This window comes from Trifolium pratense, linkage group LG6, assembly GCF_020283565.1.
Source record: "Trifolium pratense cultivar HEN17-A07 linkage group LG6, ARS_RC_1.1, whole genome shotgun sequence".
Lineage (NCBI taxonomy): Eukaryota > Viridiplantae > Streptophyta > Magnoliopsida > Fabales > Fabaceae > Trifolium > Trifolium pratense.
The window spans coordinates 8,029,057-8,045,758 of record NC_060064.1 but is presented as its reverse complement, the minus strand read 5'-3'; the positions used below and the strand labels follow the sequence as shown (position 1 = coordinate 8,045,758).

Here is a 16,702-nt window from a genome sequence, read left to right as displayed (position 1 = left end):
TTAATGCATACTAGTACTAGTAGTAACAATATCATCCTCAATAGGATACCCTAAAACCCATATAGGACCACACCTTCAATTAAAACAGAAAAATTAATCATCATGGACCACATCAATGCACAGTACAGTACAACGTTAGATAAATCCATTAAATACAACACAACCATAAACAGACACAGCACAACGGTCTTGCTATTAGTTTAGTAACATCATTTCAAATTTACCAAAAAATGATATAGTGAGTAAGAAAAACACCAACGGGCAACGACTCAGTTGTAACTCAAGAAATTAGACTCATAACGAGAGTAATCAGAGTTCGAATTTCAGCACATTCAAATTTAAGACAAATGATGAAATCAAATTTAACACAAAATTTAAAGTGCATACATTAATTTGTTAAACCATAATTAAACAATGTCGATACATAATGATGAGATTCCAATCCACCATGTCTAAGCATACAATTAAGTGATTAAACCATCTCTAATTTGGCCACATGAAATTGCATTACAGATTTGAAGAACTCCTGAAAGAACCCAAAGCCTTCGCTGCTTGTGCTCTCAACACAAACTGGTGGTAAATTGCAGCAATGGCAGCACCAATAAAGGGTCCAACCCAGAAAATCCACTACACACAAACAACATTAACGTTTCAGAACCCAATTAATTAATTAATTATTTTCTATACTAGAACAAGCTAGATATAGTAACTATTAATTAGAAGAACTTAAATTAGGACTTGTAATCTAATGGTACAAAATTCAAATAATGTTGTACTAATAACCGATAGCGTCACTTTAATTAATAATAATTTTCTTCTTCTGTACTCCCCTGATTGAGATGCATCAAATATTCAATAAACATAAAAAGTAAATTTTTTCTAATATTAAGGATCAACTAGAGGGACTTTTTTTAGTGATGGATTTACTATCTGCAAATTTGGTCATTAATTTTTTGAATAATGCAAAAATATAGATAGAAAATTAAAGAAAGTGATGCATATATACTTGGTCATCCCATGCTTTCTCATTGTTGTAAATCACAGCAGCACCAAAGCTTCTAGCAGGATTGATACCAGTTCCAGTGATAGGAATTGTAGCAAGGTGAACAATAAACACAGCAAACCCAATTGGAAGTGGTGCCAAAACCTTAAACAAAAACAACAAAAAAAATAGATTATTAAACTTTAAAAGTACTCTTTTTACACTTTTCTGAGATTAAAAAAAATGAAAGAAAGTACAAAAATGAGAATTAATTAAGGAGTACGTAACATACAGGAACATGAGAATCTCTAGCATTTCTTTTTGGATCGGTGGCAGAGAAAACTGTGTAAACAAGAACAAAAGTTCCAATTATCTCAGCACCTAAACCAGTTCCTTTACTGTAACCATCATTTAACATGTTTGCACCACCTTTGTATCTGTTATAGTAACCTTTCTGAAAAGCTTTTACTAATCCAACCCCACATATTGCTCCTAAACACTGTGCCACTATGTATAACACAGCTCTGATCAATGAGACCTTCCTTGCCAGAAATAGCCCAAATGTTACCGCCGGATTTATGTGTCCCCCTGCCACCAACTCACATAATTTTTATTAATTCAAACTGCAGAAATAGTCATTTTACAACTGTCTCTTGATAAATTTGAACTCGACATAAATACATTGAGAATATAAAGTTAAACTCTTATTACTGAACTAAAACCTCAAGTATAGTTATACTAGTCGGTTACATTGTTTTTCTTTTCGTTAAGAAAAGAAAAACGAACAACTGACTAGTGTAAGTAAGTAATAAAATGATCGTTGATCAGACTTTACTTACCAGATATACCGGCAGTGCAGTAGACAAGGACAAAAATCATGCCACCGAAGGCCCAAGCGATGCCGAGGATACCGACACCGTCACAATGGGTGCCATTATGAGCTGGATCAGTTTGGGAGTTGTAGCCAATGACGGTTAAAATGGTGACATAGAGGAAGAGGAGAGTCGCGACGAATTCGGCAATGAGGGCTCTATAGAAGGACCATTGGCCGAATTCTGTAGTGTCGAAGAGTGGAGCTGGTGGTGGATCTTGGTAGTCCTTGTTTGGTAAACCACCACCAGCTTGAGGTTCGGTTTCAAAGTCTTTTGCCATTGAAGTTAGAGAGTGGTGTTTGTAAGGGTTGCTCTGTTTTTAGGATAATGTTGAGGGAGTGAAGTAAGTGTGGTTTTTTATACAACAATACATGTGAAATGTTGCTTTGCGTATGAAACAGGGAATTGAACTGTTTAATACTAGTACTTAGTTTTATTTTTGGTTTTAATCCTCCACTTTTTAGAAAAAGAGGTCTAAAATATAAGTAAAGTTAAATAAAAAAATTTCTACTCAAAATCAAATTTTTAATTTAGTATATTAATTTTGGTTGTTGTGTTACGTAAGAATTTGAAAATGGATACCTCTTGGAGTAGTTAGTTTTGATTTGGATTATTTGTCTATTATCTAGGCACCGCTTTGTCTCTTGTATTGGTCCCACTCACGTGGCAATGTAATCCTTCTCATGTCCATCGTGTCATGCGTCTACAGAAATACGATATTCTTTGTGTATTTTGCCACATTCTAAACTCACAGCTCTTAAAAACAAACTGAATGAATGAATGTTCCAATAGGATAAATTGAATCGGGTATACTCCATTGATTAATTTTTTTTTTTTTTGTAAAGGTAAAATAACTTTTATTCCATTAATTAGAAAAGTGAGTTAAGTTTTTTTTTAAAGGTAAAATAACTTTTATTCCACTAAATACATGTTGAGATTTATAAAATGGCAATTAAGTCTTACATTAATTGGAAAATTTGAGGTCGAATATTTTATAAGTAAGATGTATTATAAATTAAATATCTTGAAGGTTTTGATGAAATTTTAGTGTCAAAATCACTTGTGTGATTACTTAATATCTAATGTGTTGATCCAATTCAACTTAGTTAGACTCTCTCTCACGACACAACACTATACACCAGTTCACCAAACAAATTGTTATGGACCGAGTTTGCAGCCCATAAATTGAGGGGATCCATCTCCCAATGCCAAACACGGGTCAAAGCATGTTGAGGCCCAAATCGCCTCACTCTGCTCAACGACCTTAGAAGTTTTGACTTATGTAACGGTCGACATCGAAATGATTGACATTTACTGTTAATCAAGACTCCTCGACCGTTTTTCGAAGATTATTGATGATATTGATATGTTCATCAACAGTAATAACCCAGCACTGGAGACTATATATACTCCTCCCATATAAAGGAGTCAGGTAAATCATCGATTATATCAAATTTTACTAATATCACTAATTATTCAAAGTACATGGTAGGGATTAAATTGTTAATAAGTAATAAATTTAGGGACTGAATTGATAGCTAGTAAGCTATTAAAATATAAGGGTTTAATTCATAATAAATGGTTAATCTAAGGGGGGACTTCTAACATATGCACAAACCAAAATAAAAAATATTTGGGCACACACACAATTGAAAAAATTTAAATATAAACTAATTTAGTCCCATCATAATTTAATTTGATAGTTTAATAAAATCAAACACTATCTTAGAATTGAGAGTTGGACCTAACTCAACACTACAAATGCGGCTTGTAAGGTGAGGATTGTCCTCACTTATAAACACACATTCAGGTCATCTCGCAACTGATATGTGACTTCTTAACACATTGTCTCACGTACAACAATATTGCGCTTGCTTGGTGCGTAGATATAAACTGTGGATGACCTGATAGTAGAAACCTGATAACAAGTGGCCCAACAGATAATGGAGAGCTCTCTGATATTATCTTAGAATTAAATATTGAGCCTAACTCATTCTTATAAAACCGACTTATAAAATAAGGATTGTCTTTTGGTTACAAACTTTTGTCCATACTTCTCAACACACTATTTTGAGATAATGATATATAATCTTAAAAGTTATAGTACTACGTTTAATTTTTTTTTTGGAAAAGGCAAATTGGCATTAGAAGCAAAAAGTCTTGTGTACAAGATGTACAGCAAGCTCTAAATGATACAGGATACCAGTTCAGAATAAAATGCACCAATACAATGGAACTCACTAAGCAATAGCTAAGGATACAACATCAATATTACTAAGCAGTTAAAATACCAGCGACAATTATACACCACTTAGCCATTGCTGAGAATGAAAAGCAGCAGCAGGCTCCATCACAGGAGAATTGCCTCCCTTTCTTATAAAATCAGCACTTTTGGGTCACCTAGATAACAATCAAATGCAGAAGAGACAATCCAAGTCAGCTAATCAGGATCATAAGCAAGCAAACAGTCTACAAATGAGATGAGCAATCTGTCCGCGACAATAACAGCTATACCGCAGCGCACCAACAGCTTCCGCGAAACAAACAATCTGCCTTTACATGACCACGGTACCGCAGTACACCAATAGTTTCCGCAAACAAAATATTCCATCAACTGCTTTTTTAAATGTGGTACTTTAGGACCTCTCGCCAATGCCACAAGCTATACTCAGGCCCCAGAAACAAAAAGCGTTTCCATCCCAAGCCGATCCGGGCTAGGCATTTTTGAGGTACAACCAAGGCACCAGCACAAAAAAGACACAGTCTGTAGCTGGAGATACACAAAAATGAGCTATGTTAACTGCAGCCTGTTACACCGCACCAAAGAACGACTTCAAAAAGTATCTAATTACTCTTCTCCGATCTAATGCACCAAATAATGAAGCCGAAAAGTCCCTTGATCCTAGGCAGAGCTGACCGCGCAACCATTTTTGAAAATGGATGATGTGCATTATAACAAGGTTTAAGAAGGAACAATATCTGCATGGGAAACAGAAAGAAGATATGGTGCTGACTGCTACTAGACTGGTGGTGTGGTGGTAGGGAATATCAATGCGCAGGTAAGACGACACGCGTAACAGACTAACAGTAAGTCATGAAAACGTGGACTGGGCTGGGTTATGGTGGTAGGCTCTCATGGCCCATGAAGATGATGTGAAGGTACACATATGAACATGAAAATTTATACGAAAGAGCACAAAGCAAACAACAAATCTCCAGTTCTGTTCTGTACTGCCTTAGTACTATCCAGCTCACCATCTCATATGTAACCCCACTCCACCATCTTAATAACAAAAGCTATGGTTCATTTATTTTTTAGCTATATAGATATTTTAAATTTCGTATTTATTCTCATGTGTGTTGGTGTTTGGATTATGAAGGGATCTTGAGATCGTTACATTAGATTTGAAGGCTTATTAAAAATAAAATAAAAAAGGTTTGAATTAATTACATAAATGAATTTGACAGCATATATATATTTGAAGTTTTGAACTCAAATTCTTAATGCATTATTAGATTTATGATCACACTTATAAAATGTTTAAAATTCATTTTTTCATCAAATGTGAGATTTTTAATCAGACTTAGAATATCAACAATGTATACTGTTAACATTTTTATAAAACAGAGCCTAAAGACTCATTTTTTAGGCTAGACATTCTTTCTTTAGGCGAAACATTATAACATGCAATTCGTGGTAATTTATGGTTGGAGAGTCACGTTGTTTCAGTGATACTTCAATTAGTTTTGTTAGGACTACTTTTTTTTTTTTATAATTCTTTTCATAAGTGTTTGTTAGGACTAATTGAAGTAAGCTTTTGATGTAAACACAAATATATTAGGACTATAACGCAGAGGAAATGGAGGTATAAGAAAATTACGCAAACCAATGCATGAATTTGGACTAAAGTTAGTCTAAATTCATGCATTGATTTACGTAATTTTTTTTACTTTCACTTTTTTTTCATAGAACCAAACAGACCATTAAAGTCCATGCAGAGACCCATCAAAATAAGAAAAATAATTAAATTTCCATTGCTTTTAATCAAATGGAGAGTAAACTAAAATTTAACTATAAAATAAGTAAAAAAAAATATATATATAAAATAAGTCAAATTAACATTCCAACAAAAAAAACATTCAAGCTCTATTTAAAAACACACTGTGCAAAAAAATAAAGAAGAAAAAAATACAAAATACAGAAATTAATTATAGTTAGGAATTAGACATCATGACCAATTCCATCACAAAAAAAGCAACAAAGAGCAAAACAAACAAAAAGAAAACTTTATTTTTGAGATCGGAAAGAGTAGTCAAAGTCAGAAGACTTTATTTTCAATCACCAAAAATGAATTTTCACCACGTTAATTTCACTTTATTAATCAATTAGTGGGTGCATGCAAAATTAAAATTTGGTATAACATAAGATGTTTATTAAATTTTACATTAAAATTATTTTATACTGTGAAATATATATTCTATTTTCTATTAAAATTATTTTTACATTGAATTGGTCCTCTCAAACTAAAATACTCCAATTGATTCATAATCTGTATTTTAAAAAAGTAGCAATAGTAAAAAATTGCACGATATCCATTATGTAGAGTACAATTGCCAGACTATAGTATTGTTGAATTCACACTAGTCAATCAATCTCTTAACAAAATTGAAGTATTACTGTTTGCCAAGTTTTTCTTGGTCAAGGCTCATTTTAAAACGATATAATGTCCGAACAGTTCATCTTATCTAAAAAATCTCACTAGTCAATAAGTTTTTCTGCGTGATAATTTGCCAATTAATATTGTAAATCATGTGTTAGCTTTGCCGGCCCCTAATGAGAGTGATGGGTCTGAAACCATAGGATGGGAGAACACTAATACTCATCAGTTTACGATTTAGAGTGCTTATATTTTCCTACTTGGGGATATTCCCACACATGAGGTAGATTGAAAGTCCTTATGGAATTGAAAAGGACCTCATCGTATCTAAAATTAATAATGAAGACAACGTTCATGATCACTTGCTGGTTTTTGTGGAAGTGGAGAAACAAATCAATTTTCGATGACTTTCAACAGCTAAACAACTCTATTTTGGCATTACATAATTTTACTAGAGGGATGAATTTATGTTCAACTCAATTATCTAATTGAAATATTCAAATAAAGGAGTCGATCTACATGTTGGCGCAGCAGAAGCAAGAATTTGCTTAGTTCAGAGGATGCAAAGTTCAGAGGTTGTGTTGCCTCTGACTCAAAAGTGCTTCAGAGGATGGATTGCAGGCACAAGCACGCAGGCAAGCTCATAGGCGCGCAGGCTTGAGCACACACACAATTTTGCAAAAACTGTGTTAGACAAGATGAAAATCTTTCTTGGTGATTTTGATTAAGAACTGAATATGAAACTTAGGGAAAATAGATAATTTTATTCTTCCTTATTGGGCCACAAAAGATTTATTACAAATGAATGCACTAATTGCATTTATAGGGTGGCTTGTATAACAAGCAAGCTCATCCCTAGGCCTAACCAATTTCCCTAACTACCTAGTTAGTTACTAACAAACTTTTTAACTAATAAGTTGGTTGTAACTAACTCTAAAACATCTAACAAACTATTTTCAAGATGAATTAACCTGCTGGGAATACCCTATCAAAGTACTCCCTGCACTGTTTGTACCAATAGGGAATAGCAAGCCAACTTCCAAAGTACCTTTAAGATATCTGAGGATTCTCTTAGCAGCTATCATGTGTGACTTCCTTGGATCATGCATAAACCTGCTGATAACACTCACATCATAGCATATATTAGGCCTACTGTTGCACACATACCTCAATGAGCCAACTATTTGCCTAAACACAGTTGGATCAACCTTCTCTTCATCTGAGCACTCATCAATTTTTGTGTTTGTCTCTGATGGATTTGACAATGGATTGCAGCTTTCCATTTCAAATTTTTCAAGTAATTCACCAATGTACTTCTGCTGGTGCATCACTATACCATCTTCTCTTCTCATAAATTCCATTCCTAGAAAGAATGAAAGTTCACTAAGATCAGACATTTGAAATTCACTTTTGAGCTTATCTTTCACTTTTGCAATTTCTGCAACTCTACTTCCATTTATGAGCAAATCATCAAAATACAAGCAGATTATGACAATATCTTCATCTTTAGGGCAATGTACATATACACCAAACTCAGCAGCACACTTTTTAAACCCTATCTAAATCAGAAAGTCATCAATCCTTTTGTTTCATGCTCTAGGAGCCTGTTTCAAGCCATATAGTGCCTTATACAGCTTATACACCATTGATTCTTTCCCTTTTATTTCAAAACCTGGAGGCTGTGACACATACACCTCCTCATCAAGTGGACCATTCAGAAATGTTGATTTCACATCCAGATGGTACAGGCTCCATTTGTTCTTACAGGCCAATGCTACAACCAACCTCACAGTTTCAATTCTAGCAACTGGTGCAAACACTTCATTGTAGTCAATTCCATGTTTCTGTAAGAATCCTCTAGCAACTAACCTTGCTTTATGCTTTGAAATTGTGCCATCAGGGTTCAATTTCACTTTGAACACCCATTTCACATCAATTTTCTTTTTCTTGTCTGGCAAGTCAACTAGCTTCCAAGTCTGATTTTTCTCAATTGACTTAAGCTCTTCTTCCATTGCCTTCTTCCACACATTACTTTTCAAAGCATCTCTGTAGTTCAATGGTTCAGAATCAGCTAGTAATGCAAAGTGAATGAGATCACCCTCATCATTCACTACATTGTCTTGAGTAACTTTACAGTCATTCAATCTAGCTGGTACACGTTTGGTTCTCTGAGTCCTTGCAATCATATGAATTCTATCATCATCATCATCATCATTTGATAAGTTCATATTACCATCATTATTTGTACCTTGATTCTGAATAGTTTCAGCAGCTGGCTCACCTTCATCACCTCCATCTGATTCATCACTTGAATTTGGATAGATGAAGGTTGACTGCAATTCACTATTGTACACTGGTTCCTTCTCCCATTTCCATTTCTCTTCTTCATTCACAATTACATCTCTGCTAATGTGAACCTTCTGAGTAACTGGATTGTATAGCTTGTAGGCACCAGTTGGATGATATCCTATGAGTATCATTATTTCACTTTTATCCTCAAGTTTGGTTCTTCTAACATCTGGTACATGCTTATAGCATAATGAGCCAAAAACCTTGAGGTGTTTCACACTTGGCTTCCTCCCACACCAAGCTTCCTCTGGCACAACTTTCAGTTTCTTAGTAGGACATTTGTTCAGAATGTAGGCTGCAGTAAGTACTGCTTCACCCCAGAACTTGTGTGGCAAATTCTTCTGCTTAATCATGCTTCTTGCCACATCTAACAATGTTCTGTTTCTTCTTTCAGCTAGTCCATTGTGCTGTGGCGTGTTTGGAGCAGTAACTTCATGTGTAATGCCTTGATTAGTACAGAAGTTCTCAAACTCTCTTGAGGTATACTCTCCACCACCATCTGTTCTCAAGATCTTAATTGATTTCTCACTTTCTTTTTCAATTAAGACTTTAAACTTCTTGAACACTTCTAAAGCTTCACTCTTTAACTTCAAAGTGTATAACCAAATCATTCTGCTATATTCATCAACAAATGTGATGAAATACTTGCTTCCCCCTAATGAAGCAGCTTCAAATGGACCACAGATGTCACTATGAATAACTTGCAATATAACACTAGCTCTCTTAGGCATTTCAACTACAAAAGGTTTTCTACTGTGCTTACTCTTCACACATATTTCACATATGGACTTCTTAGTCTTAAACTTAGGCAGACCATACACCAATTCCTTAGAATTTAAATCATTGAGGCTTCTATAGTTCAAGTGTCCATACCTTTTGTGCCAAAGTGCTTCAACCTCATCAATCACTGTGGTAGACATGCACATCATATCTACACTTGAGATTTTACACTTGTAGGTTCTGTTGTTTGACAAGCTGCACATCAAAATCAAGTTCTTCATTTTGTCAAACAGCTTCAGTGCATTGTCCTCCATACTTACAGAGAACCCTCTTTGCACCAATTGACCTAAACTGAGTAGATTGCAATTCATACCAGGGACATATAACACTTCAGAGATGATCACTTTACCTCCCTTCTTACTTTTGATCACTATGTTACCAATACCTTCAGCAGCAAGTTTTCTACCATCTGCTAGTTTTATACTAGACCTTTTGCTTGCATCAAAATTGGTTAACCATTCTCTATGTGGTGTCATATGATTTGAACACCCTGAATCAAGAAACCATTCTTCATTCTTCTCACATTCATCCCCTATAGTAGCCATCATCAAGACTGACTTGACATCACTTTCTTCTACAACATTAGCCTCTTGTTGATCTTTCTTGTACCAACACTCATCTGCAAAATGGCCAAGCTTCTCACATTTGTAGCATTTCACCTTGCTTTTATCAAAGTTCTTCTTTTTGTTTTTACCTTTGGAAAAACCTCCTCCTTTAGAGGATTCAGCTTTGTCATCAGTTTTTGAACTCTGATCTTTAAGCCACTTTGGTTTATCTTTGCCTTTCTTTTTGTAGTTCTTGCCATTATCTTCTTTCTTGTTAATTTGAGCTTGCAAGGCTTGTTGATCTTTCTTTTCTGAACCTCTACTGAGAACTTTAATCTCATGTGCTTCCAAAGCACTTTGTAATTCCTCAATTTTCATAATAGCTGTATCTTTCACATACTCTATAGCTATTACTACATTATCAAAGTTTGGAGTTAAGGATCTAAGCACTTTCTCTACTACCATTTCATCAGTGACAGTCTCTCCACAGTTTTGCATTTGATGAACAAGTGCAAGCAATTTTGAGAAGAAATCACTTACTTTTTGATCCTCTTCCATCACCATAGACTCATATTGCCTCCTAAAGGCCTGCAATTTCACCTTCTTGACCTTGGTTCCACCATCATGGTAACCCTCGAGTATATCCCAAGCTTCTTTGGACTTAGTTGATTTTGAAATCTTTTCAAAATGTTGTGCATCACAATTCTGCTGGATATAGAATAAAGCCTTGCAGTCTTTTTTCTTGTTTTCTTTGTATGTGTTTCTCTGATCATTGGTTGGATTTGCTCCCAACTCATCGTATCCATTTACCACTACCTCAAGACACTCTTGTGCTCCAAATAAGGACTTCATCACTGCACTCCATCTATCCCAATTCTTTCCATCAAGAATCAGAATGTTTGTACCAAAACCTTGAGTGTTCATCTTGAATCTTCAAGAAATCAATCTACACAGCTCACTTTGTGTTTCTCCACTTGATTCCTTCACAATTCACTCTTGTTACCTGTGATTGAACCAGGCTCTTGATGCCAATTGTTGGCGCAGCAGAAGCAAGAATTTGCTTGGTTCAGAGGATGCAAAGTTCAGAGGTTGTGTTGCCTCTGACTCTGAAGTGCTTCAGAGGATGGATTGCAGGCACAAGCACGCAGGCAAGCTCATAGGCGCGCAGGCTTGAGCTTGAGCACACACACAGTTTTGCAAAAACTGTGTTAGACAAGATGAAAACCTTTCTTGATGATTTTGATTAAGAACTGAATATGAAACTTAGGGAAAATAGAGAATTTTATTCTTCCTTATTGGGCCACAAAAGATTTATTACAAATGAATGCACTAATTGCATTTATAGGGTGGCTTGTATAACAAGCAAGCTCATCCCTAGGCCTAACCAATTTCCCTAACTACCTAGTTAGTTACTAACAAACTTTTTAACTAATAAGTTGGTTGTAACTAACTCTAAAACATCTAACAAACTATTTTCAAGATGAATTAACCACTTCTTAACACTACATAGGTCGGAAAAAACCCCTTGAAGGTTGGATAAAACTCAACAATGATGGTGCTTCCAAAAGAGGTGAAGAGTCTTCGGTCTGTGACGGCTTATTCTACAACTCTAATGGAAGATGGATGAAAGGTTACTTTAAGAAGATTGGTGAGGTGATGCCTTTCGAGCTGAATTGTAGGGAATGTATTTAGGCTTGGATATGGCTTGGAAGAAGCGCATTCCACAACTCATTGTGGAAAATGATTCTAAATTTTGATTAACATTGTTACAAATAACTACAAATTCAGTGGAGTGATTTCCACTTTGGTACATCATATTTGAAACCTTTTAGCTTTTGGCGTGTTCAATTTCGTTATACTTGGAGGGAAGATAATTGTTGTGTTTATTGACTTGTTAACTCTAGCCTCTATGTAGATTGTTAGTTTGTGCTAGAGTGGAGACTCCTCCTAGTGAGTTTCATAAACTCATTTTTGACGATATTTCTGAGGTTGGTATGCCTAGAAATGTCCATTTAATTTTATAATTATTTTCTTATTTGCCCCTTAGTCCTCTTTAATTTGTACCAAAAAAATCTCACTAGTAACAAATGAAACACGCATATGACCGATAATTCTGGTTGGAATCATACATCTAATCTAATATTTTAAAAGTTTTTACTAACATGTGTCTTACGACATATGTTAATTTTATCAATCATAATAGATGAAAAAAAGAATTTTCTTTAATAAAAATAGTAAAGTGCAAAAGCATCATTGTGAATATCCGACATTCAACTATGTCGACATTCGTGGACAACAACAATTCTTTGTAGCACAACACACCACAAGTATTGAATAAAATTAATATTAAAAAACTACAAAGGGGATTTGGCCAAAACTCAAGAACAGAACTGAAGCAAATTTTTATGTCAAGCCATAAGATTCCTATTTAAATATTCAACAGTAAAAGAAAGGACATCATCCCACCAATGATCACATAAGTTTAAAAAACTGAATCTTGCAAACTTATCAATGCAATGATTCCAACCGGCCGGTTAATCTGACCAGTCTGGTCTAATTACCATCACGATTTCTAAAAATACCTCTAGCTGAGGCATGTCCATGCACCCCATTTCATTGCACCATTCGTATTGAATTTGATCCAAATGAGAAAACTCCCACTTAACCTGAATAGTTTTATTTATTTTTATTTTTTTCACCACTAGTATCTTGTTTATTAAACTGCCTAATCCGGTAAACTTAATGGTTTCAAGAGCAGGCAGCGGATGACTAGAAATATTAAAAGTTTTAATAGCTTGAAAATCAATAATAGATTTGAACACAAATATTTGTGGGTAATCCCTGCTAATTGAATATAACTAGAAATATTAGTGCAACCACACAGACTGCATCTAGAGACAAACAATCACACAACTTCGATACCTCAAATTATCATTCGTAGAGACCTTGTTATTCAAAAGCCACCAACCCAAAAAAGACTTAAAATGGGGAATACATTTTTTTTTTCTTCAAATGAGAGTACCCCATTAACAACTTTGCTAACAGGCAGAGTCTACTCCGACTATTTAGAGACTCTATGCTTAAATATTAAAAATGACTGTTAATAAGAAATAAAAAAATTCTAAAAAATGATTTTTAAAATATTTGTTTCTTTTGTTTCGTAAGTTTAATTCATTTGGTAGGAAGATTACATTATATGCATGAGTCGGTGTTCGAACTCAACACTTTAACTTATTCATCTTTAAGATGAAATTTTTAGCCGCTAAATTAGTTGACAAAAAATAAAAAAATTCATTTGCATGGTGAGCCATTGAAAGCTGAATTTGGCCAACGATTTCATTTTCCTGATTTATTATATAATTGTATAGTACGTACTTTGAGCAATTCATTCACTTGCATGAATTTTTTTTTTCACACATTGTGGGTTATGAATGGACATTTCTTTCATTTCTTCCTTTCAAAAAAAAAAAAAAAGGACATTTCTTAACGACTCGTTGTTTTTTTTTTTTTTTTATATATATTGTATGTAACTATGTATAGTAAACTTTTACCATACACTATTTCAGTTTTTTATCTGAAAAAAATAACATTTTTTGTAAAATGAAAAGAATAAGAGGAGAATAAATTAAGGATTTAAAAAGATACGAACGGTTAGTAAAATAATTTTACACATACATCCAATGAAAATTTATCAATTTCTTGCGTTATTTCACTCTTAGATAATTATTTAGAAACGATTTATACAACATGGAAGACAGATAATTTCTTATTAGACGTCAATATAAAACTATTATGCAAATAATGTATGTCCATTGAACTCAATAAATAATAATGCGCACATATGTGAAAATTAAACCGATCTAGCCAAAAAAAAAAATTGTTATTTTAATATTACTACTTACATTGTTAAATGTCTCTTTATTTCGAGGGCTGATTAATTATTAGTAAACCATATCTTTGAAAATTCAAATGACACGTCTGTCTCTGGCACAGTATGTCAAATTTGACATTTTCATGGTTGGTTCTTTGTTAATGTTACCTTATCTCCTTTGCATTTGACCAAATTAACTTGGTGTATATATCCACGTCTCTCATACACTAAAGAGATTTTCAGATATCAAATTTCCCTTCTTTGCATTGCTAAGATTTATATAATAAAATCAAAAAATAAACTACCACCTCTTGACAAAAAATTGTCATGACGTGTCAAGATATGGTCATCCTAATCATCATTGAATGGTGATGAAAGACAAAGTGGACCACACAGCTTTAACTTTCACTCAATAATAATGAGGATGGTGAATGCATGATAATGGACAATGGACTAGACCAGATGCATTTGTAGTTTTTTATTTTATTTTACAATGCATCATAAGGAAATTGTTTAGTTCCTGTTTATTTTTTAATTAAATTGATTATTTTGATTTGTTCATGTGAATTAGGGACATCACATTTTTGTGTAGGAGTTGAGATTCAAATTTTGGGTACTTCGTTTATTTATTTTAAATTTTTTTTGACGAATAAATATCAAATGTCATTTGACAAAAAAATCTATTTGATTTATTATATTGCATTAATTATTATATCGACAAAAAATAATTATTTGACAAAAATTAATTGACAAAAAAATTAATTGTTTGATTTACCAAAAAAAAAATTATCAATTTGACAAAAAATAATAATTAATTGTTTGATTTAATTATTATATTGCATTAAAAATATTAGTTAAATGTCATTATCTATTTAATGTAATTTCTACAAAACCACTATCAATAAATTAGTTTAACTAAGTGCTAAGAATTTTTTGGACCTCGAAATTTCAAGGCCATAAAATAACAATTATGTCCCTGTTTGGATTAGTTTATTTTTGAGATTATGCAAACAACTTATGCAATTTTTATGTATTATTATAAGTTTGTCAAGATAGTTTATGATAAAATAGCTTATAAAAATACAATTTTCACTGGTATGAACTTATAAAATAACATAAAACCTAATTTATATTGCATAAGCTGTTTGCATAAGCTCAAAAATAAGCTAATCCAAACGGGGTCTATATATTGTCAGTTGTTAATAACATATAGATATGTATCAATTTTTTTTAATGGTAAATTATTAATAAGTTAATTTTTACGTTGCCAGAACAGTACATCTCAAACTCCTTAACCCTTAACTCAATCAGCTCAGCTATCTATAATACCTTATGTATCAAAGATCTAATGGTTGAATGTGATATTTGTGCGTACAAAGTCTTTTGTTCAATTCCTAACATTATTTTTCTGTATAGTTTTAGTTCTAATCATTTTTCAAATTAAATTAAAACTATGACTAGTTTTTATAATATTATTTAAAATTTAAATAAAAGATGATTTTCTTTTTATCCTTTTTAATATTTGAACAAATCTTTTAAATTGTTTGGGACGACCTTCTCTTAAGCATATGGTCGGAGATTTCTTCTTTGACGCATGTGCATGGCCATGGAATAAAATGATTAAAAGAGATCATAAACACATACATTTTATGTTTTATGTTTCTTAATAAATTTTCTGACGAAGATTAGTCACACTAAATAACGAATTTATAATATAATAAAATATAACAAAAAATAAAATATCAGCCAACAAAATTATTGCACTTTTTTCTTTAGGATCCATTGGTCCAAGTGTCTCGTCTAGAAGTTCCATAACTCTGGCCTTATCTCTTTCTGTTTTCTCCAAAAGAGAAGAAAAGGACAACAATAGAAGGAGGGGTAAAACAAAAATTTGGTCCTTTATTTTTCTTTATCTTCTTCTTTCTTTCAAATAGTCTAATAAATTAGATTTACATTTTAAGTACAGAGAGTTACAGAATTTAACTTACAAATGTGAGTGAATATATATATATATATATATTTACTTCAAAGATATAAAATTACAGTATCAACCAAAAAAATAAATAAATAATTACAGTATATTTGGAAGTTTTTTATATAAGCAAGCATGCATCACTCCCTATTGTCTAATGTATGTATCATGAGGGTATTGTTGCTTGCTTTTCCCTCCTTTTAATGTGTATTGGGAAACTTTTCCCTCATCAATTTGAATTACTATATAAGATTGGATTGAATCAAAATTGCGGTCCCAAACTATTATTGATGTTCACGAGGTACGTACTACAGTACAGTTTGAATGATCATTATTGGTGCATCTCCATGGTTAACATAATTGATCAAATTAAGTAATTAACGAATGCCCCATCCTAAACCACGTGAGGTCCATTACATTAAATTCCACTCAACCCATATTCTACTTCAATATTGTATCATGTGAGTAAAAGTCTCTCTCATTTATAGTTTAGTTGGTAGAGACATTGTATGTAAAATATTGGGATCGAGATTCGAATTCTAATACTCTCATTTTTTTTTACTAAAACATAATGATATTCATTCATTCAAATTGATATGGTACATCGATCAAAATCATTACAAATTCAAATTCGCTAAAAACTAAAAGGATGAATCTGCGAACAAGCTCACAA

General features: G+C 33.1%; 1 protein-coding gene across 1 annotated transcript; it reads right to left on the bottom strand.

The window, feature by feature from the left end:
- Window positions 1–337: 337 nt before the first annotated feature.
- On the bottom strand, window positions 338–2,240 carry LOC123892923 (aquaporin PIP2-1-like). The gene is made up of 4 exons (XM_045942807.1): window positions 1,822–2,240; window positions 1,275–1,570; window positions 1,007–1,147; window positions 338–627 (listed from the first exon to the last, which is right to left on the bottom strand). Exons 1-4 carry the CDS (start codon window positions 2,132–2,134, stop codon window positions 508–510), a joined length of 870 nt encoding a protein of 289 aa, XP_045798763.1. The 5' UTR covers window positions 2,135–2,240; the 3' UTR covers window positions 338–507.
- Window positions 2,241–16,702: the final 14,462 nt, after the last annotated feature.